The sequence below is a fragment of the Syngnathus floridae genome, chromosome 2, assembly GCF_059516105.1.
Source record: "Syngnathus floridae isolate MCC-2025c chromosome 2, RoL_Sflo_1.0, whole genome shotgun sequence".
NCBI classification, from domain to species: Eukaryota; Metazoa; Chordata; class Actinopteri; order Syngnathiformes; family Syngnathidae; genus Syngnathus; species Syngnathus floridae.
The window spans coordinates 13,867,483-13,894,314 of NC_142414.1; the positions used below are offsets into that span (position 1 = coordinate 13,867,483).

At 44.8% G+C, this 26,832-nt stretch overlaps 4 protein-coding genes and 1 long non-coding RNA gene across 10 annotated transcripts in view; 3 read left to right on the forward strand and 2 right to left on the reverse strand.

Moving 5' to 3' along the window:
- The first annotated feature begins 431 nt into the window (after positions 1–431).
- On the forward strand, positions 432–5,541 carry cxxc1a (CXXC finger protein 1a). 3 transcript variants are annotated; one of them, XM_088369243.1, is made up of 14 exons: positions 432–590; positions 1,194–1,312; positions 1,543–1,643; positions 1,754–1,869; positions 1,951–2,109; positions 2,398–2,598; positions 2,666–2,776; positions 3,039–3,283; positions 3,448–3,655; positions 3,851–3,961; positions 4,037–4,086; positions 4,215–4,311; positions 4,508–4,660; positions 5,066–5,541. In XM_088369243.1, exons 1-14 carry the CDS (start codon positions 588–590, stop codon positions 5,210–5,212), a joined length of 1,821 nt encoding a protein of 606 aa, XP_088225369.1. In that variant the 5' UTR covers positions 432–587; the 3' UTR covers positions 5,213–5,541. The 3 variants fall into 3 exon arrangements, with proteins under 3 accessions (XP_088225369.1, XP_088225370.1, XP_088225371.1); XM_088369244.1 differs by having other exon boundaries at positions 434–590; positions 2,425–2,598; XM_088369245.1 differs by lacking the exon at positions 432–590 and having other exon boundaries at positions 1,479–1,643.
- Positions 5,542–5,721: 180 nt separating this feature from the next.
- Positions 5,722–13,569, forward strand: cdk20 (cyclin dependent kinase 20). Its single transcript, XM_088369247.1, has 10 exons — positions 5,722–6,052; positions 6,380–6,480; positions 6,555–6,668; positions 6,990–7,178; positions 7,374–7,495; positions 7,568–7,630; positions 7,863–7,986; positions 8,061–8,216; positions 8,294–8,520; positions 12,496–13,569. The coding sequence occupies exons 2-9, from the start codon at positions 6,406–6,408 to the stop codon at positions 8,486–8,488; spliced, it is 1,038 nt and encodes a 345-aa protein (XP_088225373.1). The 5' UTR covers positions 5,722–6,052; positions 6,380–6,405; the 3' UTR covers positions 8,489–8,520; positions 12,496–13,569.
- LOC148401965 (uncharacterized) lies at positions 6,250–8,333 on the reverse strand. Of its 2 annotated transcripts, XR_015857161.1 has the most exons (3): positions 7,836–8,277; positions 7,555–7,625; positions 6,250–7,151 (listed from the first exon to the last, which is right to left on the reverse strand). It is a non-coding gene; the product is annotated as an uncharacterized LOC148401965 (long non-coding RNA). The 2 variants fall into 2 exon arrangements; XR_015857160.1 differs by having other exon boundaries at positions 6,250–7,625; positions 7,836–8,333.
- The window catches only part of cacna1fb (calcium voltage-gated channel subunit alpha1 Fb), a 39,526-nt gene continuing 21,074 nt past the window's right edge, over positions 8,381–26,832 (forward strand). Inside the window, exons 1-4 of the mRNA XM_088369239.1 lie at positions 8,381–8,520; positions 19,080–19,186; positions 21,035–21,254; positions 22,419–22,546. The gene's annotated coding sequence lies outside the window, so the exon portion shown is untranslated. The remainder of the gene's footprint in view (positions 8,521–19,079; positions 19,187–21,034; positions 21,255–22,418; positions 22,547–26,832) is intronic.
- On the reverse strand, positions 9,517–25,410 carry LOC148401967 (membrane-associated guanylate kinase, WW and PDZ domain-containing protein 3-like). Of its 3 annotated transcripts, none has more exons than XM_088369241.1 (21): positions 25,213–25,410; positions 23,383–23,434; positions 23,052–23,289; positions 22,417–22,533; positions 22,228–22,347; positions 21,639–21,809; positions 21,063–21,240; positions 20,915–20,982; positions 19,870–20,037; positions 19,463–19,632; positions 18,781–18,859; positions 18,500–18,659; positions 17,727–18,255; positions 17,341–17,404; positions 17,072–17,275; positions 16,696–16,962; positions 12,447–12,647; positions 12,304–12,371; positions 12,044–12,190; positions 10,856–10,994; positions 9,517–10,350 (listed from the first exon to the last, which is right to left on the reverse strand). In XM_088369241.1, the coding sequence occupies exons 2-21, from the start codon at positions 23,422–23,424 to the stop codon at positions 9,767–9,769; spliced, it is 3,714 nt and encodes a 1,237-aa protein (XP_088225367.1). In that variant the 5' UTR covers positions 23,425–23,434; positions 25,213–25,410; the 3' UTR covers positions 9,517–9,766. The 3 variants fall into 3 exon arrangements, with proteins under 3 accessions (XP_088225367.1, XP_088225368.1, XP_088225366.1); XM_088369242.1 differs by lacking the exon at positions 25,213–25,410 and adding an exon at positions 24,371–24,670 and having other exon boundaries at positions 18,781–18,853; XM_088369240.1 differs by lacking the exon at positions 25,213–25,410 and adding an exon at positions 24,371–24,670.

Here is a 26,832-nt window from a genome sequence, read left to right on the forward strand (position 1 = left end):
GTGCGCACGTATCGCGTGTAAACGCCCACCTCACTACCCTCTTGGTTGCGCACACGAAATGTTGTTGAGGTGAAGAAATTACACTTCAATTACGGTCTTGTTAATGTGAGCAATTGAAGTGCACAATTAGAAATAATCATGCCAGCCTAATTCAAGGATGGGCTCAAGGGTGACTTTAATATTGCTACCTATATGCTTTTCTTTTCTTTTTTTTCTATGGTTTTCTTTTGTTTTCTTTTCTTTTCTTTAATAATTAAATATTGACATATTTTTTGATCGGGGACAAATGCTCTACTGTTAGAAACAGGAATGAAACTGTTTAAAAAATAATTAAAAAACATTTTTTTTCATATAAAGGATTTCCGTTTTAAACGAGTGCATTAAGCCCATTTTTGTTGTATTTATTTGTGTGACCTGCAGGTGTCGCTGCCACTCTGCTACGGCAACAAAGAGAAAAAAGAAGAAGACGTGGCCGAAGATGCTACGACCAACTGATGCTGTGAAGAAAGGAGGAGGAAGTCGGATTAAGGGAAGACTGCTGATGGAATTTGGTGACTAAAACGTGCCATTTGGCTTACAACTAAGGGATGGTGAGTCTTGTAATGTAGAAGTCGAAAGAAAAACTACGACGCATTGGCGGCCACTACTCGTATGTTTTGGGGCTTCATTCTTCGTGCACGTTATTGTTTGTTCGTCCGTTCGTTCTTCTGTTGCCATCTTCTCCGAGGTTGCAAAAGTAGAACTTGAAATATGTATAGATACTTGTGGAAAATAGAGACTTCTTATGATTGAGCACCGATTCAACCAATCTGTATAAAAGCATAAAACTCTGACATTTTTAAGAAGAAGAAAATAACTGACATTTTCACAATACTTGTAAACAATGCACATTTGGACTTCTGCTGCCCATTTGGCCTGTTTAGTTCCTCTCCACTAGGCCTGTGAGACTCTTTGTAGTTAAGGTGTCACACAAAGCCCAAGATTTCAACCAGTCAAGTTACAGGACAATTCATATAAATAACAATAAGTGGGTGGTTTTCCCTTTAATCTAATACCGGGGTTTTCAACTGGTTCTGTCCAGTAACTACCTATTCTCTATAAATTTTTATTTAATTTACTCAGAGGTTGTTTTCCAAAATCGTGCTAAGAAAAACAGTTAAAACTAAGAAGTTGTGTATCTGTCTGTCATAAAGGCGGGAGAAGCGTCAGATCTTCATCCTGATGAGGATGATAAAGGAGATGTTACAGTGCAAACACCAAAGGGGCCCGTCTACTGTGTCTGCAGAAGACCTGATATCAACTGCTTCATGATGTAATCCACTCAATCTACACCCTAAAAATGATTCACACCTGCATTACATAAACACCTATAGAACACATGTAACATCTGTATCATACATGTAACAGCTGTAGCTCATGTAACACCCGTATCTGTGGAATAAAGCAACACATGGTGCTCGCTGCTGTCTTTATTGCAGGTGCACGATTACTTTTGATAAGCACTGTACAGTATGCCTACCAAAAACATTGTCGTCCAATCAGTGGCTGCGACGGCTGTGCAGAGTGGTTCCATGGTGGCTGTGTGGGCGTGTCCGAGAAAGCGGCCAAAGCCATCCGAGTCTGGTTCTGTCCATCTTGTCGAGGTGACTTGTCTTTTTGGACTTTGTCAATCCCAAAACACAAATATAATACGACTCACATCAAATATTGTGGTCAGGAGTACATGTGGAACGTTAACTATTGTCCATTTCAGACGGTGACCCGTCTCTGGAGATTAAGTATCGTCAGAAGAAGACAAAGGCATCTGAGGCCGAGGAGGACGGGAGCTCACCCTTTCAGTCCATGAGCGACAGCAGGCGTAGCGCACAAGTGGGTCGGCAAGCAAGAACAAACCATGTCACAGCACTGAAAAAAGTTCATTATTGTTTTTTCTGTCCCGCCTCTATCTAGCAAATCAAACGGTCTGCTCGCATGTGCGGCGAGTGTGAGGCCTGTTTGAGGACGCAAGACTGCGCCACTTGCGATTTTTGCAAAGACATGAAGAAGTTTGGAGGACCTAACAAGATACGCCAGAAGTGTCGACTGAGGCAGTGCCAGTTCCGTGCACGAGTGAGTGGTCACAACGTTGACCCAGTGATTGCAGTTGTCATCTGTAGCACACATTTAACACCTGTTCAACAAATGTTCACATCTGTAGCACACAGGTAACACTTTCTACGGACATGTAACACCTGTGGTGCACATGTAACTCATGTAACACCTGTATCTCATGCAGCACATGCATTCACACCAGTAGCAAGCTTAAAACACATGTAGCACACAGCGCTAGCACACATGCAACACCTGTAGCAGCCTTGGGTCTGTGGTGAGCGAAATAAATTGAGTTTTTTGCATAAGATGTGGCATGTTCCTGGTGTGGAGCAGAAGATGCTTCGCAACAAAGAAGAGGAGATGAATCGACGCAATGCAAAGAGGCGACGGGACCGCCATAGGAAACACGGCGGGGATCTTACAGAGGAGGAAGAGGAGGAAGATGTGTTCAGTGAAAGTGAGATGGAGCTCTACCAGCAGTATAAAGCTGCTGGATTCAGCGACCTGGTCAGTGAATAATTCAGGGCCCGTCGGTTTCTATTGGCGCTTCCAATGACAAGTCTTTCTGTTGCAGCTGTGGCACAGTGGAGAGGAGGAGGAGGAAGAGGAGGAGGAGGAGTCACTCAGAAAGAAGGCGGTGAAGGTGAAACATGTGAAGAGACGAGAGAAGAAGCCAGAGAAGAAGGTGAGTCCCATTGTCCTACACAAAACACCACTTGCAGCACATGCCCTTAGTACACACAGGTCACATGTAGCAGATATGAAGTATTTGTAACACTTGTAGCGTACATGTTCATGCCTGTAGCACGCATTCAATGTTTGTCGTACATCTAGCATATACATAGAACACCTGTTGCATGTATGTAATACTGCTTACATGTCCAAAACACCGCAGCATACTAATTCACGCTGGTATGGCTCATAATGGATTATGTCTTTGTCCACAGAAATCACTCTCCGCTCCCAAAGAGGAGGTGCGGCGTCACAAGGCAAAGCAGCGACACAGGGGACGCGTGCGACACAGTGAAAGAGGAGGAGGAGGAGGTGGAGGAGGAGGAGGAGGAGGAGGAGAGGCTGACGCAAAGGAGCTCGGCAGTACTCTGCGCCAGTGTCTCGGGCCTGGCTGCGTCCAACCGGCAAGGACCTCCTCCAAGTACTGCTCAGACAATTGTGGCATGAAGCTCGCGGCCAAGTGAGTCGCAACTCAAATGCACCTGTGGATTTGCACTTGTAATATGACTTGTTCCACCTCACTTATACACATGCCGTATCACGATGATATATGTATACCCCTTTCCATGTCATTACATTCCAACAGTCACCATGAAGCACTAACGTGACATTTGGTGTGCACAGCCGCATCTATGAAATCGTCCCTCAGAGAATCCAGCAATGGCAGCAAAGCCCATGCGTTGCCGAGGAGATGGGGAGGAGACAGTTGGAGCGAATCAGGAAGGAGCAGCAGGCCACCAGGCTGCGCCTCACTCTGATGGAAAAGCGCTTCCACGAGCTGGAAGGCATCATTGCTAACTCGAAACTTAACCAGGTGCAACATGACGAGGAGGTACATAAAGTTATTCTTTTATAATATAGAAACAGAAAAAAACATTCTGTAGAAATTCCGTGTGAAAAGTAAAATTTTCAGAAGGGCAAAAAAAGCGGTGGAGCAATAATAGAATGTTGTTTTTGGTGCAGAAAAGCTCAAGAATGCTTCTCAGCATTCACAAAAATGAATAAAAGCTGTCACTTGTGTGCAAAGGCCAACGAAGGCGATGGCGATGACACAGACCTTCAAATTTTCTGCGTGTCCTGCAGCCATCCAGTCAACCCCAAGGTAGCACTTAGACACATGGAGAGGTGTTACGCAAAGGTCAGTAAAGGTCAGCCTGTCTCCAACTTTGTCAATTTTACTATCTCTGACCACGGCTTACCTTTGTCCTAATAGTACGAAAGTCAGACTTCCTTTGGATCCATGTACCCAACACGGATTGAAGGGTGAGTGCAGCCGCCTTCTTTCCACATGCTCATGCCTGTCTCAGCTATCACACATAAATACATTTTTTGGACCTTTTCACCATGTTCAAATGTAAAAATTAATATGGTATTTTTCACGTCTCGCACAGAGCTACGCGTCTGTTCTGCGACGTCTATAATCCTCACAGCAAGACCTACTGCAAGCGACTGCAGGTGTTATGTCCGGAACATTCCAGAGATCCAAAGGTTTGTTTTGCTTCTTTGTCTTTCAAGTGGCTGGGACTGGACTTCTACTTCTCAGGGCTGCGCGATAAAAGGTTATCGGTTTATATGCTCATATACTTTGCCCCAAAATTCCATCCATTTTTGGAAAATGTAAATAACGACAATATTCAAAACGAGTTTTGCTTTTTGTTTGCTAATGTTTGTGCGTGTCATCCAGGTGGCAGTAGATGAGGTGTGCGGCTGCCCTCTAGTCAAAGACGTCTTTGAACCCACCGGCGAGTTCTGTCGGGTCTCCAAGAGAAAGTGCAACAAACACTACTGCTGGGAGAAGCTCCGGCGTGCCGAGGTGGACCTGGAGAGAGTCCGAGTGGTATGTAAAGCTCCTGTGTATTTTTATGGGCCAGACGGGGAGTTTGAAACAGTTCAGAGAGCTGTCGGTGTTCCCACCACATGCACAGGTTCCACACAGAAACATACACCAGTTGGTGCTCATGAAAGTGGAATTATGAAATGTTGAAGAAGTATAAATGTATAAAGGTGATCATACATAATGATGATAAGGAACATGAGTCATGTACCTGCCATTTAGCAAAAAAGGGAAAACGAGTGGTGTAAAACAAACATGAGGGAATTTAATAGGCTTCCATTCAAGCAGTTTTCCCTCTTTTATGCAGTATTATTGTGATTGCAAATCAGATGTTCTGAACTAGGACAGTGTTTGTACAGATTGTGAGTACCTTTAGTGTCTCTGCTTACGCCATTTATTTGTCGCCAGTGGTACAAACTGGACGAGCTGTTTGAGCAGGAGAGGAACCTGCGGGCCGCCATGACCAACCGTGCGGGTTTGCTGGCTCTCATGCTCCACCAAACTATCCAGCATGACCCGGTAACCACCGACCTGCGCTCTGCCAAAGACCGCTAGAGACGCAGCTTTTGTCATCACCGCCACACTACAAAGAACTCAGAACATTGTTCATTTTAAAGTACATCAAATACAATTTTGAAGGTTTTAATGCTTACGTTTTACCATAATGTTGTTTTATATTGGTGTGATAATGCATTACTTTTCTATTTTTGTATTTTCATTCTTTTATTGTTTCTACGTTGTTCTGCATGTGGTTTGTTAAGGCTGCAAAAGGGGTGGAAAATATGTGGTACATTTCAATGGGAAATTAAAGCAAGCCAAGATTTTATTTTGTCATAAACAGACATAATTGTGAATACAATTAAAAACCAAGACATTGCAAAAGATTTATTTGGAAGGGGAATGTTATCAGCTTAACTTCTCAACTACACCTTCAAATCTGTAAATCGAGTGATACGTATTAATTATTTGTTCGCCCTTGTAATTTATTGCGGCATACGTCCGTGCGCTAGGTGGCGAAATACCACTTGATACTCATTACGCATGTCCAAACACAACGAAGAAGAATGAATGCGCGCTACAAAATTGTCGTGAAACAAGTCGGTCCGACACATTATTTGAAGCCATTTCGGCTGGTTAAGATATGTGACCTTACACGAACGTGAGCTGCTCGGGTGTTTGCAAAAGGGGAATGTGGACAATTGTTTCACATCTCATTTCATAGCTTACGTTTCGAGCGACCATGATTAGCTTAGCGAGCTAGCAGGTTACCGAGGCAACGAAGAGCCTTTTCAGACGCGACGCTTGAAGGTTGTTTGTTATGACATTTTGCTTCCATCTCTGCTGAAGGAATTGGTACTAGGCTTGGAAACCGTGGTCCCTCTGAGGTGCCATAATGTGAGTTCTTCAAAATGTACACGCTTCGAACTTAGGTTATTGCATTCTATTAGTTAGCCATTTGATGGCGGAAAGTTCTATACACTGTAACTTAAGTTTAAACATATTTTTATACAACTCATGAACTTGTCATTCGAATTCAAAAATACCTATTAAATGATATAGGTTTTTCTTTCTTAGAGCAATGCACTATTAGATTTTATTTTTCTGATTTATTAGTTGAAGTCACAAACCTACATGATATGTCCAAATGGAATATGGTAAACAGGTCAAGAAGCTAGATGCTCTTCAGCAATAAATTAAGAGCCTTTATGTATTTTCATGCAGTCATTCAACAAAACAGTAGGTACGTGATGGAGCAGTACAGCATTCTGGGTCGCATCGGGGAAGGCGCTCATGGCATCGTGTTCAAGGCCAAACACGTGGAGGTGACTATAAAAGACTAAGTGTTATTTTGTCGAGTTGTTGGAATGTCAATTAAGCAAAGAAACATGTCAAACAGACTGGAGAGACGGTGGCTTTAAAGAAGGTGGCTCTCAGACGGCTGGAGGATGCTATTCCCAACCAGGCCCTGCGGGAGATCAAGGCTCTGCAAGAGATTGAGGATAACCAGCATGTGAGTCCAATTCACTCACAGAGGTTTTCTTGGCTCAAGTTTAGCCAGAGATGGGACCACTGCCCACCACCCTCGAGCCTTTTGCAGGTCACACAACCCAAAAATACAAGAACTCTCTTTCGTGTTACTTCAAGATGTTGAAATACCAAATTTGGGGTATAGCAAAATTGTAATTGTGTGATTGTAATTTAATGTAGATACCACAAGATGGCAGCAAAGTACAATAAACAATGTTAAAGTATCATTGAGCATGAGCGCAATACAAATCCGTTACAGTAAGCGACTATTCAGTAGGTAATTTTTTATGCTCCAACTCCTCAGGTGGTGAGGCTGAAGGATGTCTTCCCGCATGGCACCGGTTTTGTCCTAGTCTTTGACTTCATGCTGTCCGACCTCTCAGAGGTCATCCGCAACGCACGGCAACCTCTTACCCCGGCGCAGGTCAAAGGTTACATGTTGATGCTGTTGAAGGGTGTGGCCTTCCTGCATAACAACAACATCATGCACCGGGTGAGCACCATCTATGGTCAAGTAGGATTGATTTGTTTCCCCAAAGTCCAATCAGTGACTTTAATCAATGGTTTCTCTCTTGCTTAGTTGTTAAAATCTAATAAAATGAATCGATAAAAATGGATCGCTCATCACTATCGATAGCCTGCTGCCGCCGCCAGCCTGCACAATAAGGCACTTCCTGTCTGTCGCCAGGATCTGAAGCCTGCCAACCTCCTCATCAGCTCGTCAGGACACCTGAAGATCGCTGATTTTGGTCTGGCCCGCCTCCTGAGTCAGCAAGAGGATCGACTCTACAGCCACCAAGTAGCCACAAGGTAGCACCCTCTCTGATCTTCAGTCCTTCTTTTTTTCCTCAATACATTATCATACATACATTGTGTGTCCAGGTGGTATCGTGCTCCTGAGTTGCTGTATGGGGCCAGAAAGTATGACGAGGGCGTCGACCTGTGGTAAGGAAACATGCTTAGTGATGTATAAGGTGGACTACACATATCACTTTTGAAGTTAAAATGTATGAAATCGCAGGTCTTAAAATGAGTTGAGGCCTCATTCAAATGGGAATAAAAATCTGATGCCTAACCATACAAATTACTCTCAAGCTCCGATTGGGTGAATTAACTCAGGTCGCATGTTTTATTGACGCCGCCAACTCACCAGTGATTGTGCTTGTGTGCGTTGCAGGGCAGTGGGTTGTATTTTTGGGGAGTTGCTGAACTCGTCTCCTCTGTTTCCCGGGGAGAATGACATCGAGCAGCTGTGTTGTGTCCTCAGGGTGCTCGGGACACCCACCCAAGACACCTGGCCTGTAAGACTCACACACGCATACACATAAGGAGTGTGAGGCAGCAAGCGTCCAAACATTGCTCCATTTCATTGCAGGAAATGGTAGAGTTGCCAGATTACAATAAAATCACCTTCAAGGAGAACCCCGCCGTCCCATTGGAGGAGATCGTCCCTGACTCCTCCCCCCATGCAATCAGTTTGCTTTACAACTTCCTGGTTTATCCATCCAAGCGGCGATGCCCCGCCCAACAGGTATGAGACGAGCAATTGTGCATGTGTGTCATCTGACAGACAGTTGATGAATTAACTCCAGATCGGTCACCCTGCAGGCTCTCCTCCATCCGTACTTCTTTTGCTCACCTCTTCCCGCCCACCACTCAGAGCTGCCCATCCCTCAGAGGGGCAGTGGGAACCACCTCCACCCGCGATTGCAGGCGGCACCCGCCGACTTCTCCGTGAACCTCCCCTTGAAAAATAGCTTGGTCCAGCCCGCTCTGCTGCGAGGACACGCCACCTGCCTGTGATCGGTCCAACAACTTGGATGACAGAACCTCAGGTAATGTGAAAATACAATATGTGGTTATAACCTCGAGATAGCAGTGTTAGCTTCTTTGTAAAAAAAATAATATCCAAACTGTTTCATAATAATAATGTTTAATAATTTGTTGAAACAGTCCATAAATCAGGCCATAAAAGTCAGTCAGGCAAAAGTGGACCTGACGGAACCCCCAGAGAGATGGGGGGGGATCATTTCTGATAGGTTTGCCAGCAGCCTCGACGCCCACTTGCTAGGTGAAGGCTGAAGTAATCGAGGCACTTTAGTTAGCACGCACAGCTGCGAGACATCGGCGCATGCTTGTTGCTACAGAACAGTGATTCCCAACCAATGCGAGTGATCCAACTTTGTTTAATTTGTCTGAAAATGATTATTTATGAACTCGAAATGTGTCTTTTCTCAGCTATGTATGCCAGCAATGAATATTGACAGGCAGAGCAAATTAGATGTTTTTCCACTAGATGACATGAGGTACACACATGAGATTTTTTAATATAATGTTTAAAAACTGAATCTTGATTCAGTGTGCCTTGACTCAGTCAAGGTTGGGGAAGCACTGCTATGGAAACAAACTGCTCATTGGGCGCTGTGTTGCCATTGCCAAAGCGATAATAAGACTGACAGCCTGCAATTGTGTGCGTGTGTGTGTCTGTGTATGTGCATGCGTGCGTGGCTCATCATTAGAAACAGTTTTTCATTACAAAGCAAGCAATCAGTCTCCATTACTCTATAATAATTGCCATAAGAATACACCAAGGTCCTTACACACACACACACACGCACACACACTCAAATAAGTCCATACACACAATCCTTAAGCACAAGCATTTATACAATTAACGACACCCCCCCCACACACACACAGAATATAATCACACACATACCCATAATCAGCTCGCAATCACACGATCCACATTCACACATTATTGTGTGTGTGTGTATATGGCTTATCAGAGGAATAAATTTTAAAGGTTTTTCAATACAAGCAAGTCTCTATTACTAAATAATCATCATTTATAATTCACTAAGGTCTTTTCTGGTTATAAAAATAAAAATTATTGACATGCTTCAACGTTAGGACGTGTCAATTTCAAAGTTCTGTTATTTGCATACTTGTTTGTGCACCTCGCTCTCCAACCATAAACCTTGTTGTCCGATCTCATGCAGAAAGATGTCGGAGTTTGAAAAAAAAAAGAAAATATAAGCCCTTAAAAATCCTCCCAAAATCCTGTCAGTTATTGTCAACTCAGAGTGCGAGTCCACCCAATAGGCCCCGCCTACTGAGGCGACTGCCAGTCAGAACCTGAGTCAGTCTCTGCGGGCTGGGCTCCAGCCAAGGCAAGCCCTGATCGTGTTCCTGCCTCGGTCCGGCTCGCTTCCAATCGGAAGATAAGCTGGCGCCCGATTGGCTGGTGCCCGATGGGCTGGCGCCCAACCTGCTGTCATCAGATTGGCTGTCGGAAGGGCACTCGTCACGCGGCATCAGGAACGAGAATGGCGCTTGCTGAGGAGCTGGCCAGCTCTCAGAATGCTTTGCGTCCTCCTCCTCCTTCTTTGTGGTCTCCTCTCTTGTGGTCCTCCTTTGCTCTCTCCTCCTTTTCCTCTCCTCCTCTCGCACCTTCCTTCGTCTCCTCGCTTCCTCCTCCACAAGGTCCAAGTCCAGATCTGGAGGTCCTCCCTCACCGCCACTTCCTCCTCGTCTTGGTCTTGGTTTGGCTCCGCCTGCTAGCTTTTTCCTTTGTGGGCTGTTGGAGGTGGTTGTCATGGCAACCGTCTTAGCCTCTTGCTCCTCCATGTGCGAGGAGGACGAGGAGGATTCATCATCAGGGCCTGAAAAATGACATACAAGGGCAACATCAGCGGAGCCGCCTCAAAAGTTCACAAGATGCTCATGTTTGGACTCAAAAACAACAGTGGTGATGTCAAGAGCGATAAAGATGAAGAATGAGCCAGGTGAAGGAGGAAACGAAGAACGTTACCGACCGCGGGTTTTCCGTGCGTCCGATGACGTAGAAGCAAGGCTCGCCCTGTTTGGAGTTGGTCATGCACAAAGACAGGCTGGACAGCTCCACTGAGGGGGAGGAAGGAAGAAAGAAAGAAAGCATGGAGGGCAGGAAGAAGGTGGAGAAAGTGGGAAGTCATGGTCAGCGAGCGGAGCACTCTGAGAAGCTACACTGTTGAACACTCTGTCTGGACTAGAATACGTAGGAACTATTTGAATTTGTAAAAGGTTTCCCTTAAAAATTGCCATGTGCGTTAAAAGTGGAAAAGAAGAAGAAAGCAGTGTCAGTCAGGGAAGTAAGACGGAGGACATCACAGAAGTGGCCATCATCACCGTAATCGGGGACGTAGCCATTTCCTTTCTTCAGAACCAAATGGATCCGATGGCCTCCTCTCCGGATCTGCTCCACGGCCTGACTGTGCGTCATTCCTGCCGTGCTGTCGCCGTTGATCTCTACCAGCTGGTCGGAAACCTGAGGGCAATCCACAAGTGATTGGCTGGTTCTTAAAAAGAATATCAGATCTTATAGAAGGTCCATGGAGATGGCCAAAGCTGTCCATGGAGATGGCCAAAGCTGTCCATGGAGATGGCCAAAGCTGTGAAGGTGACGTGCGGTTATGAGAATGAGACAGATGGGTTTATTATTTCAACAAGTTAAAGCAAGCAAACTACAAAGAGTGCATTGTTCAACTGTGCGGAAAGTCACTGAGTTCGAGGAAGTCCACCAGGAAATGTGAAAAGAATTGATTTTGGCCACAGCACTCGAGATCTGAAAGTCTCGGTAGAATGTCCCCACCCATTCCATTCAAGATGTTCAGGAAATGCGTCTTACAAGTGCGGAAGGGGTCTCAAACCCCTTTGCGCAAAGCCTGGATGGAGCTAGAAGAGGAGAAGTTGCACCATTTCTAGCCAGAGACACTGCCAATCCCCTCACAGATGTGGACCGGGCGCTGTTTGACTTTTGTTAGATAAGATTATTACAACTCCTTGTTCAGCACTAGACAGCTATATCGAGTTCTTGAAAATAACCAGCAACTCCTGGCAAGACCAGGCGCCATGACACACGCCCAGGGTTCAGACTGCCTGTTTTATACAGCCAAGTCTCACATATTTCTTACATTAACCATGCTGTGTAAGCATGCAGCTAAATTGTTGACTGTGCTGAAGTGAGATGGAGCAGCTGGCTCATCTACTTGGGCATGACATAAGAGTCCATCAGGGATTCTACCTGCTCTCCCACAAGAACAAGACCACGCAATTGCTTAAGTCAGCAAAGATTCTAGCTGAGTTTGAAGCCCAGAACTTGGATCAAATTGAAATACATCCAGATGATGGTTTGTTTTATTAGATTTTTAGGAATCTTATTTATGAATTTGTTTTATTTTGAATTATGTGGGCAACATTGGTGAATAATGTAGAACCATGTGGATGGTGCCATGAACGAGAAGGGCTATAAATGCTTGAAGACACCATTGCAGACGATGGACTCAACCAACAACCAGAATGTGTGTGTGTGTTTACCTGTATCTTGTTGCTGCATTGGGCTGGTCCACCATCCATCAGTCCCAGCACGTAGAGTCCCATGTTGTACTCACTGCCCCCCCTCAGAGAGAAACCGAAACCCGTGGGACCTCGTTCCAGATCCACTCTGTAGAACCTTGACTCGCTCTAAAACACACACGTATTGCATCCAATTTTACTCACAGCTGGTGTATTTCATTCCAACGGTTTGCAGATGAACTGCTATGTTAGTGTTTGGTGCACTTCTGAATGAACCCTACCTTTGCCCTCCCTCTGCATCCTTTGGTGAAGTGCTTGTCGATTTCTACATCAGCAGCTCCTTCTGATTCTACAGTGGACAAATAACATTTGGATTCACCTGTTGCAATCCAATGTGAATTGAGAATTTTGGTGTATGTCGTACGTGCTCGTGGTGTCACACTCAGCTTCAGCGTGTTCCCCGCCCTCCTCAGGATCTGGGCCAAGTCTCGGTGGTGCAGGGACGCTACCGCTCGTCCTTCCACGGCCTCCAGCTGGTCTCCAGGTTGGATGAGGCCACTGCGGGCTGCTGGACTGCCCCGGCGCACCGTCACAAAGCGATGGGACATCAGCGATTGGGACGGAGCTAGGCGGGTGAGGGATGGGTGTCCACAAATGGCGGGTGAGGGGGGAACAGAGAGGATCTTATTTGTCTGCTGTATGTCAAGTTGTCTTTAATTTGTCAAACTGTCCTCTTGGGTCCCGAATACCAAATTTTGTATCAACATGTCCCAATGTAATTTTTGTATAAATATTATTTTGTGTCAAAATATCTTCATTATGTGTCTGAATGTCCTTATTTTTTTGTCTAATTATCCTCAATTTGTGTCTAAATGTCCTTAGCGCTCAGCAGCTGAATGTATAATTAAAGAAGCGCCAATTAGGAGCATGAATTATTCACACAAGCCTCAAATGTGTCACGAAGGCACAAGAATAATTTAGAACTTTTAGAATTCACTCCTCTTGTCCTCATCATCACCCAACACACACTAAAGCAAATTGAACACTGCGATCTGTTGCATTTTTAAAATGTTTTTATGTTTCAAATGATCTTGTAAAGTGTTTGGGAACACAGAGAGATGAAAAGCAAAGTGTTTGACGTCATAGCATTTTCCAGACATGAATGCTGGCAAGCGCAAAAAAAAAAAAAAAAAAAAGCAAGAGGAGCTGACACGATCTGGACTGACAGCACCATGCCACACAGAACAACTCACTAAAGCTAAAAATAGAACAAAAACATAACATTCTGCACCAATTGTCCAAAGCCGAGGCAGCAAATGTCCTTGCGCTTAGTTAGACAGTTTCCATTTGTTTCCAGTCCAGTGATAAACTAAGATAATTAATTTCACTTCTGTGGTTGTCTATGCTGGAAATCTTATTTCCCTTGCAGTTGTCATGCTAAGCTAGGCTAGCATTTTCCCTTTACATTCAGTGGTTTAGCGCTTATCAGCTATCTTGATGTTTGGTTCTGATAAAAGATGTAAAAAGTTATTAAAAATTAACTCTTCCTCGAAGAGTCTTCCTCGTCAGTATTTTGGAACGTTTGAACCTCTTGGCACTTATGACCCAGTTGAATAATTTGCACGCAGACACACACACACATGCAAAGTGGTTGGTGTGTTTTGCAACTCTAGACAAGATCAACACCTGAAACAAGGTCATTAAATAGTAAAGAACGTGATGGTGATGTCAGTGTTGTACAGTGTATGCAAGTTTTTGTGTATTTTCATGTCAATGACTCACTTGTAGGTCACTTGTAAAATAGTTCAAATATATACACCTGAACCTCCATTTTATGCGGAATTTGGGGTCCAGAATTTGGGAATTGCATTAACCTAAAGATAGGAAAGAAACTTACCTAGTACATATAGTACTGACCAATTGGGGTCGCGATCATATATGGGCGTCCAATCCTATTAGCTTAAGCGGTCATAAAGATCAAACAGCCCATACCGATCGCCGTCTCTGTTGTCGCACAATATGTAGGTTGCTGTTAAAATAGTCATGAAAATTATATCACTCATGCTAAGGTTTACATGTTGTTTTTCCAAATGTTTTAAAAGTTCAAAAGAAAATGTATTAACGATCAAAAAAAAAAAAAACTTAGGGTCCATGACCAAACTACGTTGAACGGAAAGTCTCGTAGAATCGAAGCGTGTTCTATTGAGGTTTCAGTGTATTTCTATTTTTGTATTTACAATAAATAAATAAATCAGTGAGATAATTTGTTCAATTGTATTTTTCTTAAATAATGTAACTGATTCTAAGGGGCTAAATTAAATGAACAAATACAACAGGACTCTTGGTATTGTGAGTACAGTGAAGCCCGATTATCACGATAGAGTTGTAGTCAAGACCACACAAACCGAGACCAAGACATTACGAGACTGGAGTGTATTGAGCCCGAGACAAGACAGACTTTTTCGGAGGTCGAGACTGAGACAAGAGTATATAGTATATAAAATTATGCTGTTATGTTTGAAACAGTATAATAAAATAAATCTTACATTTAATCAAACTAACCCTATCTCACACGCAGAAGCATTTACAGTAAGTAAAAATAAAATAAAACATACAGTTGCGGTAAGCCACAGATTTCCACAATAGAGACATAGCTTGCAAAAAAAAAAGTAAAACGGCTGCAATAAGTGACTGCAACATAGCGGTGGAACGTTGTACTCAGTGGGCCGTATTAAAGAACAGAGTGGGCCGTATCTGCCCTGCAGGCTATACTTTGCCCTCCACTGGGTTCAAGCCAGATTCCCCCTAAATCAACACGAAGGTCGCCTAGTCAATGAAATGAAAGACTCGGGCCTCTGAACACCAAGCTGGGTTTCATGTTAGTGTGCAACGGCTTCATCATCGTGTCACTCTTCATTTCACTTCCTCACAGAAGAAATCTGTATCAGGCTGAAATGAAAGTTTTTTTCATCCCACCAAAGTGAAAGAGAATATTTGTCCCATCTCATCTCCAGCCATCCATATTTATACTGTGGATGAATTGGAGCCTAGCTGACTTATGGCAAGAGGCGTGGCGCACCTTGGACTGGTCGCCAGTCAATGTCAAGGCGCAAATAGTTGCGAGCCAAAGGCAGAACACATACAGACAAACAATGGACTGTTTGTCAATGGTTTTGGAATGTGGGAGGAAGCCAGAAAGAACCCACACAAGAATAAGGAGAACATGCAAACTCCACAGGAAGGCAGGTTCAAACCCCAAACCTCAAAACAGAGAGGCTGACATGCCAAGCACCAATTCAACGTGTTGCCGCCCTCCCTTGATCTCTGATCAGCTTCAGGTCCCAACCAGGTTCTGTTGACCTCATCAGCAGCACAGCAGCGCGTAGGACAGCACACACACACACACACACACGCCCATGTGCACACACACACACGCCCATGAGCACACACTTACATTTCGAGTCCTTGACCCTCTTGAGAACGGACTGCAGACGCTCCAACATGATGAACCAGTACGTGTGTGTGTTCAGTCTCAGAAAGCCGACAAGCGTTTCAGCTGAGGGGAAACAGCTCGCCAAGGGGGCTGAGCCTGCACTGGTGGGAGGGACTGAAACACACATTGTGTGTGTGTCTGCGTGCAATAATCTGTGGGGACACGCCCCCGAAACTAAAACCAAACCACCTGACACTCGCACACTGACACACATTCACCTTTGAGTCCAAATAAAAAATTCAAGGAACAAATGTTATTTTTGTTGTGTTCCAGGGGTGACTTAACGGTATAAATAGTGTGATGCTCATCACTTAAAAATAGCAACTGACAATCATGATCGCAGCATAACAAGTGGCGATAATGACATAAGTAAGAACAAGTCCCTGGCAATAATGATGGGACAAGTGTGATATGAATGCAATACCTGTGTTTATGAGGTAATTAATGTGATAACTTAAATTTGTTCAAGAGATATCAAATTATGATGATGATGTGTGTGCGTGCATGTGTGTGTATGTGTAGTGATTTAGTGGAGATAATGAGGTTGAAAAAATGGCGTAAAAGGGTCAATAATAGGCTAACAAGCTTGAAAACAAATGGCACTAAAAGATGATGACAATATAATCGGTGGCAATATCAAGAAAACAATTTTCAATCATGTGCAAGGCCAGAACATGTTAAGATGTCATATTGATACCTTGACTTGGGACTTGGCCAAAATACTGATTTAATACTTGTACAGTGAAAGTGATGTGATTGGCTCCCAGCCCTGTCGCAACCAGCGAAAATCCGTTAATGAAGAAATCATTAAACTCCACCCACCAAAAGGGGTTTGCAGTTGAGTATAGATGCCACAAGATGGCAGCAAAGCACTTGAAATTGACACATCGTGCTCCTGGCACAATCATGAACCCGTTCACAAACAACTGTATTCACTACTTAAATTATTCATTCATTCATCGTCCAGGCCGCTTATTCTACACAAATAAACTAACCTTCAAGAGGATTATCAGTAGCATACTAGCTAGCACACGTGACATCACACGCAGACAAACAAACGTGCTAGCACTTAACAGAAATGCTATTTGCCGTTGGAACTCCTCTCCTCATTCCAATAAGAAGTAGTTCTCAAAGTATTTACTTCCAAAATTACGCCCAAAAAAATGAAAAAGTGACTCACCCCCACTTCTTGATTGGTTGACTTCTTGGGATGAGATAACAAATCCGAAACCTTCGCCAGGCCGCCTCATCAGCTCCACCTCTACCTTCTTCCCCTCCTTGCTGTCCTTGGCGATGGTGCCTCTAATTTGCCCTCCCGCACTCTCCTCCATCCCTTGTAGGTCACGTGGCTCTAAGGTCAAGGTCACAGGAACAGAGTCCAGGAAGCTGGTGCTCTGGATGAGACCTGAGGTGGGGGGCCCATTGGGCGTCTGGCTGGGCGGGGTCCCTGGAAAACAAGGGAACACTCTTCAGAGTCGAGCAAATCAATTGGTGAAATCCCTAAATGGCCTTGTCCTTACTCGAGGTCTTTGAGCCAGAGCCATGCGGGTTATTACCTGGTGCCGGAAGGTGCCCCTCCAGAGGGGCCTCCATCGCCAAGCCGGCCTGGCTGAGTGGCGGGACGCCCCCCAGCAAGGCACGCGAGGATGGGGAAGGCAAATCAGTGGAAGTCGAGGGATGGGACAGGGGGCTTGTCAGACCATGCGGAGAGGGGAGGGGCTTGTACAAATTAGGCGTGACCACAGATGCAGAGACGGGAGCTGAGGGCAGAAGATAAAAAATTCAATTATGTGTTAGTCATCAGTAATTGTGGTGAGCGGGGTACCTCGTCTGTGCACCAGCAGAACCACGTTCCCCTGTTTTGAGTGATCCTGCAGAACCTTCTGGACCTGAGGAATGGAACATTTTACCATGAGTGACCTTGCCCTCTTTGGACCGCCATGGGTGATAATTGCATGTGATCGATGAATTTATGTCAATAGGGCGTCACTATACAGTACTGCGAGGGTCATCAATGCGGTGGTCGCAGACACCAGGTCAAGGACCACATGAGTAGCCCGTTCATAAAATAGTGATGGGACATTGTGATTTTCTAGGAGTGTTTCACGAGTGAGCGTTTGAAAATGTCAGCACTGGCAGAGGGTGACAGAAATTGATATGTATCTATTCTGCGTAGACGCACTTGGGGGCCCCTGCTGTAAGGGTTCTGACCTGAGAGAAGTTGAGGTTCTGTACATCAGCACCATTGATCTTGACCACAACGTCCCCTGACTGCAGGGAGGGGCATTGCCTGCGGTCCCAGACCCTTCTCACAACGGCCAGCTGACCTCCTGGCCCTCCCGCCGTTATGCTGAAACCCAGACCGGCGCCCTCACAGCGCTCCAAGGCCACTGGCACCAGCTCGCCGGGGGGGAAGTACCCTGTACCTGGCAGAGGTAGCACCAGGCCCGTGTTTCCAAGAAGGTGCTGAGGGGGCACTTGGTGATTGGCCGGGCACCCATTGAAGCCACAGGTTGGGATCTCCCGGGGCGGCGTGGGGGGTAGGCAGGTCTGCGCCATCGGGGGACGTTGCACAGGGGCGCCGGGGGGTGAAGACTCGCACAATTTGGACGAGGACGCGATGGGGATGGTGGATGTGGACAGGTCGCTTTCTGATGACTTGGAGCTTTGACGGTGGAGGAGGGAAGACGTGGACGAGCGTGTGGGGAGGGTGTTGGTGCTGTAGCCCATCACAGAAGACCTGTGCAGGTGGAAGGGGCGGGTCAACAGCAGAGCAGTGGATCGAAATCAAGTGTGTTTAAACTATGACCCCATTGTGCCCCCATGTCTAATATTTGCAGCTTTCATACTTATTGAGACACTTTTATTTGGTGGTGTGCCGTGAGATTGTACAACCGTGACCACAGGTGCAGAGATACAATAGGGTGCCTTGGTTCGTTGGTAAAACAACCTCAACAGCTAACAGTGCCAACACATTAGCTCACCTTTGAGTGCCCCCATCGGAGTCACTGTGATTGGTTGACATTCTCTCAGAGGGAGGTGGGGGGTGGGCCACGAGGGGTTCAGAGCAAGTGGGAGTTGGTGGACCCGCCAGTCCATTGGTCAATGGCTCGACGGAATAGGAGGGTGAGGCTTGGCAAAGTCCTGGAAAGACATCAAAACATTGAAGAAGAGAAAAAGACTATTATCATCAAAGGATAGCACTGAACATCTCTCTTAAAGATATTTAAGTTCAGGAAGAAGAATTGTGTGAGGTTCTGCTGACCTGACCCGCTGCCAGTGGCATCCTGCATGTGGCTGTATGTGAGCGGTCCACGCTGGCGGTTGTCTGGGGGAGTCTGCGGCTGATTGGATGATTTTACTTACACATAACATGGTGGTAACAGGCGTGACCACGATTAACACGCAAGGATAACGGCGGAATGTGAAGTGTGATAGCGACGTAGCAAGTAACGATAACCTCACAATTGCCATTTTGAGGTTACATGATGATAACGAAATTGGCGATCAAACAGAAAAAAGCGGTTGTCCCAAATTTTTGCTCTGTGTTTTTTTCTCTCCTAGGACATGCTCTGGTATTTGTTCTACCTTTGAAAAAAATTCTCGGATCACACCAGCTTGGAGTCCAGCGTCCATAAATTATTGGACATTGATTTCCTTTCTGCACTAAGGTAACAGTCAACATGTGGTAACGAGACCTAAAAAGTGGTGCTGATGTGGATATACTTAAATTGTAACAGAGCAAGGTTGACTAACTTGATTTATGATTCGCTTAATCCAAGATTGAACTTGGTTGAAGTTTAGTTGAAACTTAACTTGTTTGAATTTTATCTTGGTAATTTGGGACTTGCTTGAAACATGAAGACTTGAGATTGACTTATGAGTGTGACAAAGATGGAACGTGCCGATAATGTTAACGAGGAAACAAGGGTTAACGGCGAGAGTACCGTGTCCAATGTGTGTTTGGGACAGCCGTCAGGGTTGTAGAGCATGGGGTATCCTCGCCTCAGAACCACGTCCACGCTCTGACCCATGGGAACCGACTTGAGCATCTCCACCACCTCTTTGTGTGAACGGCCTAGCACACAGGCTTCGTTGATGTACACTAGGATGTCAGCTGTGGAATGAACATGTGCATGAAAAAGTTAAATTAATGTCAACCAAAAGCTAAACTTTGGTGGTTTGAGTGTGTAGTACAAGTGTGTATTTACGTGTGTGTGTGGATTAGCGGGTCATGAGAATTAAACATAATCCTCTATTTAAATCCGTCGCTTTAGAACAAGCAAAATCTCTGTCACATGATAGTGAGGATGATTGACACTTCCGTCATGAAGTGGGTGTGCCTTGGAAATACCTTGATGGAGGGTTGGCGGACCTCCAGGTGTGATGCTGTACACCTGCAGAAACTCCCGCGCTCGACTTCCTCCGACGATGTTGAAACCGAATCCTCGCGGGCCCTTGGAGAGACGCGTGTGCACCGAAAAGCCTTGCAGTTGACTCGGCTGATCCGTGAACTCTGGAACTGAGAGCATGCAAGAGCGCCATCAAGCGGGATAGCAAAGGTGATAGTTAACGAGGATAAAAAAAATGTGTTAACCTCGTCACATGCATTATGACAAAACAATGAAACAAGTGTGATAATAAAGTCAGACATCGCAGCGTACAGGTCGGAAAACACCACCCTCACTCCAAAAAAAAAAATCTGCCTGAAATGGTTTGTATCATGTACAAGATGTGACACACACTGTAAGAGAACTGGAAGAGATGTGTGACATAGTTACAGACGTGAATGGGAATCGCAGCACTGACATTTAATCATAGATTAGTTTTAGTTAAGGATTATGTTCAGGATGTTGTGAGATTATGTTTCTATACTGTGCCTAATGATTCATAGCATCTGAGTTGTGTTATTTCTATTCCCGACCCAACGGTGATGTCACGAAACAGAATTCTCCTGTAAGTGCAAAAAATGGCAGCACCATACATAACGACGTAATCCATACACACAACTACTTTACAACTCGGGTGAAACAACAAATTAACTGTGTTAAAGTGGAAGTCAACTCCAAAATTCTCTTTGTAATAATAGATTCTGTGCAGCCCAATTTGAAACACAATGTTCTGAATAATGTTTTTGTTGTAGAATATGAATTGAACTGTCAAAATTCACCAGTTTTGATCCATCTCGGGGCGGCCCTTTTAGTAGCAGGTTTTGAATCCAACCAACCGAAACTCATTTGGTGATGTAAACACAATCAGAAAATTTGGGTCCCTATCCGGACTCTAATTTTAATATATCCAAGTTTCACTCGAGTATACGTTGCAGGACCAGTAAAATAAAATGCAATTTATTTTGAGAAAAACATGTTACACATGACTCGGACCTGACTAAGACTCACGTTCTGTTGAACAGGAAGTGGTGTCTTTGATTTGAGCGCGAAGATCCTGTCTGCTTTTTGACACGTGACTGATAGACATGGTCATCGTTAATATTCTTATCTTCATTTTTGTCTTCTCAGTGCATGATGGGATTGCGATGTCACTCACTTGCTGTAGAAGGTGTCAGCGACGCTGCCGTACGTCATCTCCCACGTGTCGGCCATTGGAACTCTTCCCCTTCCTGCTCCTCTTCCTCCATTCGCCATTCTCTCTCCACTCCCTGCCAGAGACTCACCCCAGGATTGACTGGCAGGCAGCTTTGTGGGCGGGGCTCCAGCTGAACCTCCTTTAAGAAAGAAGGTGGATTGAAACACTCACCTCCATATTATTGACAATCATCCTAAAAGCGCATCGAGGAGGCTCTACGGAGGCGCTATAATCGAGCTGATTCAAAAACTCTTTGTACCTTCAACTATTAACCCAGGCGAAACTTAGCTACTACTCGACATAGAGTTTTTTTCTCAGTCAAGATGTATCACTTCAATAATACTTTCTTGACACCAGTTAATACTTTCCTGTTAGTGGAAATTAGGCGTCATCCTTAGCATTACAGAAAGAGCACAAAAATATGTGAATAGGTTCGATTTCGAGTACTGTACAATTGTGACACTATCAAGACTCACACAAACTAATAAACTAATTGGAGTTAGCATCACATACGCAGACTAGCACGCACACACATACCAGACAGACCGCTGTCCTCCTCGCTGTTGTCCTCTTCTACTGTTTTTTCCAAGTTGCTGAGAGATTTGCTCCTGGTCCTGAAGTTCCTCAGCAGGTTTCGATGTTCCTGGTATGTGATAGGTGGACTGTCTGGACTTATATGGACTGGCCGTGGCGTCCCGTAATAGTTGCCTGTTATCACATGGCAAGTCAGTCCGTTTGGATCAGAAATGTCAAATGGTCAGAAGAGAATCACATTATAGGTGATTGATTTGAACATTTAAGAACTCCTTATGCGTGTGCAAAACATCATGGTGGTCTTTATGTAACATGGAGGCAAAGGTGGCACTTTTGATTTTGGAGATGTGCGGTAATGAAGGGATATTATGGTCTCACCCCACGAAATGAACTGAGCTACTGCTATTCTAGGCTTAGTTTGGTTGTCATGGTAATCTTGTCGCAATGTATTTTATTATTCACCTTTTGGTATTTAGGTTTTTTAAAAAATAAATGATAACTGCCATTATTGAAAAAAATTAGCTTACTTTAGTACAAACATGGCAGTATTATTTGTCAGCCTCAACGCTGTATATAAGACACATAATGTTACCTTTGAACTTTCCACTTTCAAGCAGTGCTCCCGACTCCTCCAGAGAAAAAAACTCCTCGATGGACACAAAGTTGTAGTCCACGCCGCTAATCTCCCCATCACGAGGCTGCCGGGTCGTACCTGCCAAATGGAAATGTGATGTCATCAAATTGCAAAATCATCTGAGTGAATATGTGTGTGTGCACATACAGGGTACAGCGCGCAGATAAAGGTTCTCTCGGATGAGCTGCTGCAGTTGACTGTCCATGGAGGTTGGTGTGAAACACTTACTGAGGTACAGGCGGAGGTCTTTACACAGAGACGCACCTGTGATACAAAGGTACGAACACATACAGTGGTGTCACAGTTAAAGTATTAGCGTTTTATATCCATGTTTCCATCATATACGTGTCCTCAAATCTTTTAAATGTATCAGGCTATCTCTCTTGCAAGTGAGCTAGCAAGCTAGGTAGATTTTTTGTCAGAAATGTGTTTTGCTGCCATCTTCTGTGATCTTGTTGGTGGTCTGTTAGTCAATCTGTCCATCTGTCCATCTGTCCATCCGTCCGTCCATCCATCCATCCATCCATCCATCCATCCATCCATCCATCCATCCATCCATCCATCCATCCATCCATCCATCCATCCATCCATCCATCCATCCATCCATCCATCCATCCATCCATCCATCCATCCATCCATCCATCCATCCATCCATCCATCCATCCATCCATCCATCCAACCGAGTCAGGTGTTGCTTTTAGGGACAGTTTCAAATCATACAGTAGTGGTCCCCAAATGGGATGTGGTTGTCATGCAGCACAATCAGCATTAGTCCAGGTCACCTGGTGAAACAGTCTTGATCCTGATCGGGTGAGGACAGGAGTTGAGGACACCTCGGACATCGCCCAATGTCATGCCTAGCACAGGCGTGCCACCAATCTCTAAAATGATGTCGCCCACGGTGGCCCCGCCCCCGGGCGCCACCGTCACAAATGGAAATTCGCCATAGTCGGCACCGCCCCCAATGGCCAGCCCCAGCTCTCCGGAGCTTCCGCCCAGGGGCACGAAGCCCTCCTGCACCTGCACAAAGGGGACGGACGGCGGTTAGTTGATGGATGGCCATGATAAAGACAACTGTTTAGCGTCAGTATGTTAGCTTGTTGTGGAGTTTACCTTAGAGCGCCAGTGCAGTTTCTTCACCGTGTTTTTAGACATGGCGGCCGAGCTGAAAACATGAAGTCAGTAAACATGTATGTCATGTGATGCCATTGAAGTCTTTCCTGCTACTTTTTTTCTCTTTTCTTTTTGGCTTGTCATTTTGCAACTTTCATTTCCATTTCTATTTCTCTAACACCGGCTGCCCTCATGTCTTGCCTCACAAATTGTATCAATCTTTTCTTATGTCTTGCTTTCCCGGTAATTCCATCCGCATCACCCCTCAACCAATACTCACGCTTTCCCCTCTGGATGTGTCCAACCTCCCAAAAAAATCAAAGTCTGCCCTCACCTCTGTCTTATAAACCTTCCCCTCCATCCGAGCAGTGATGCTAAAATATTTACCTCTATAAATAAGTCAGGTTTTGCCTTTAAACCTTCTATCAGAAACTTCTCAAGGTTTACAAACTTTTTTTGGGACTACACTCTTCTCAGAGAATTAGTATTTCATCAGAGAGAATCCAGTCAGTTTTCAAAAAAAAATATTTTACAGCCTTGTCTAATAAATATTCGGATTGGTCCAAGGTGACCCGAGGCTGGGTACCAGTCTGCGAACCGGTCTCTCTACCTTGACTTGGGACTAGAATCCTTTTCTTGGACTAGAGCCCTCTCTCGTTGGTTAAGTGTTTACCTGATTGACATGTTTTTGGTTATGTCTTTTTCAAATATCTTAAATATATACATTAACTTTGTGCACTTTGTAGGTTGTTGCTTGGACTTCAGTCCATTTGCTTGAATTAGTTTCGATTAGTTTGTCTATGGTGTAGACACTCAATCTTGCCTTTCATGCATGCTAACACACACACACACACACACACACAAACACATTGACTGGACTCTTTCAGTCACGCATTTGCTAAGCCGCTAACATGCTAACTCAGCACCCATCCACAGACAAATAACACAAACGCATCCGAGGAGAAGTATCGTTTCCCGTGTGTGTTACCTGTTCAGCGTTGTGTTGTACTCAGGTTCTTCGTGTCGTCACTTTGTGTTTGTATATGTGTGTTCGTGTGTGTCTTTACAACTGTGGTTGTCACTCGCGCCTCCCTCTTTGATAGGGGTGGTCAAAGGTCGTATTTCAATGTTTAAGGTGTAATGAAAGGAATGTGTGTGTGCGTGTGTTGTATACAGCAAACTATATGTGCTATATGTTTATGATTCTAATTGCTGTTGCTATCAAGAACCATTAAAAACCATACTGTTGAATCGACCAACCTACCTACCAGTGTTCCCCCCACAACTGAACAAACAACTAACCTGTTATCCACCACAGTGGCTAGTTAGTAAGACGGCTGGCCAACAGCATAAAGCTATTTTTCCACTGTGCGTTAATGGTTTACTCATTTCTATGATGTCATTTTCCACAGAATGACGTCACCTTAGCGCCTGAACCGTTAGGAGGAAGATGACTGGGTCATGTCTGTTTTTTTAAGCATCAACCGTCCAATATTCAACAACAACAACAATAATAATGTGACACGCTGCGTCACAAGTCATCAAGCGCTCACAAAAGAAGCATGCGCGCCTGTGCGCGCGCATATCACGCGCACGCACACAGCGAATAGTGGTGGCTGCCGAGGACAGACGCGCACACTCACAACCTGCAATAGTGAGCCCGCCCCCTTTGCGCGTGCCCGCCTAGCCTAACAATGTGCTGACAGCGTCATTTTGACCTGCAACTCGCTTGCGCGCTCACGTGCACAACCCCATAGACATAACGGGTTGTTTTACATGGGTCAAATCGTTCTCACGCACACGCAAACACAGAGAACCGTGCGCGTTTACCGTCATGCTCGTCCAGCGTGTGGCCGCGTGGCGGTGTAGATTTCCCGGCTTGAAGCCGCTTGATGTCTTGCAAAAGGCTGCTGCAAGGTGCATACGCGCGTGCGTGCCGTGGTGATTTTGGGGAGGGGGGGGGGCTGGCTTAGTAAGGCGCGCGCCCGACGGTCACTGCAGGTGAGGATGCAAAGCAGCGAGTGAAACGCTCGCGTGTGCGTGTGTTCGCCACACCATCATCATCTCTCTCTCTCTCTCTCTCTCTCTCTCTCTCTCTCTCTCTCTCTCTCTCTCTCTCGCTCTCTCTCTCGCTCTCTCTCTCACCGCTCTCTCTCACTCTCGTGGGCGTGCGCAAACATAGAAAGCGTGCAGGAGCGTGGAGGGTTGGGAGGGGGTGTGGCAGCAGGAAACTAAGAAAGCATGAAGGGAAAGTAGGAAGTGTGTCTACGTGTGTGTTCGACACTAGCAAAGCTCTCACGCCCGCTAATGTAATGGTTGCCGCTTCTTTCATTGCTATTGTCACCGATCCGTCCATCGTCAGACTTCCCCCCCCCCCCAAAAAAAGTCATAGTCAGATGCGAAACTTCATTTGCTTAAAATGGAGTATCTGAAAGAGCTTTACAAAGAAATTATTTAGTTTTATTTGCAACGTTAAAACGCAAAAATATTTTAATTTTAAGATTACCACCACTATTGTCCTTGAGCAGGTTTGGGTTAGGGTTAGTTAGGGTTACCAAAATGGAGCATATACATTTACAAAAACTTGGCAGTATTTGGAACAATACCTTGATTTTTTGGAACAATACCTTGATTTATTGTAACACATCCAATATGCGTCACAATTAGTGGACTCAAAAAACATTCTCCTATACTCTGCACACTTGCACACCCACTGTCAACTCACTTTCACAATGCACTTTCCCACTCCCTCAGTAATCCTCGATTCAGCAGGATCGAAATATCTAGATAAGTTAAAACAATTAACATACGCACACGCTCGCGCACGCGCGCATATTGCACCCCGAAATTGACTCGAGACCAATACATTATGTTTTATGTATTAAATCTATTATATAAGTAATGCTTCCGTTACAGCGTGTTTACTGTTGAAACATTTGCTAGGTCCACATCTCGGTCTCCTCACCATCTGTTCACCTCACACATGCACACGTACACGCACGCAGGCTGCAATTGCTCTTATGTGCGGCAGGAGGAAGCAGAGGACCATTAATTGTGTCAGACCAATCCGTGCATTAGGTTTTAAATTATGTAGTGTGAAAATAAAAGGTACTAATGTCTCCGGGTTGTAGTAAATATTTTCATTTTATTTGTGGAATTACTTAAACATAGAAAATTTGGCTTCCAAATCTGGTTGAACTCACATAGTACTCTAATAATCCCTGGCCTTGCTTAAAAATAGAAAGAAAATGACATTTATAGACGATTTTATAAAGGTGGTAGGTAATCTCTCTAACATTTTGCATTTCATATTCAAGCATTCTTTATTAATGTTTTTATTTGCTTGATATTGTGTACATTTGTGAAATATACTGCATACATTTAGTGCAGTTCTGCTATTGTGGTCTTGCGACATGAGAAATGACGAAGGCAAGTTGCTTGACATACAGG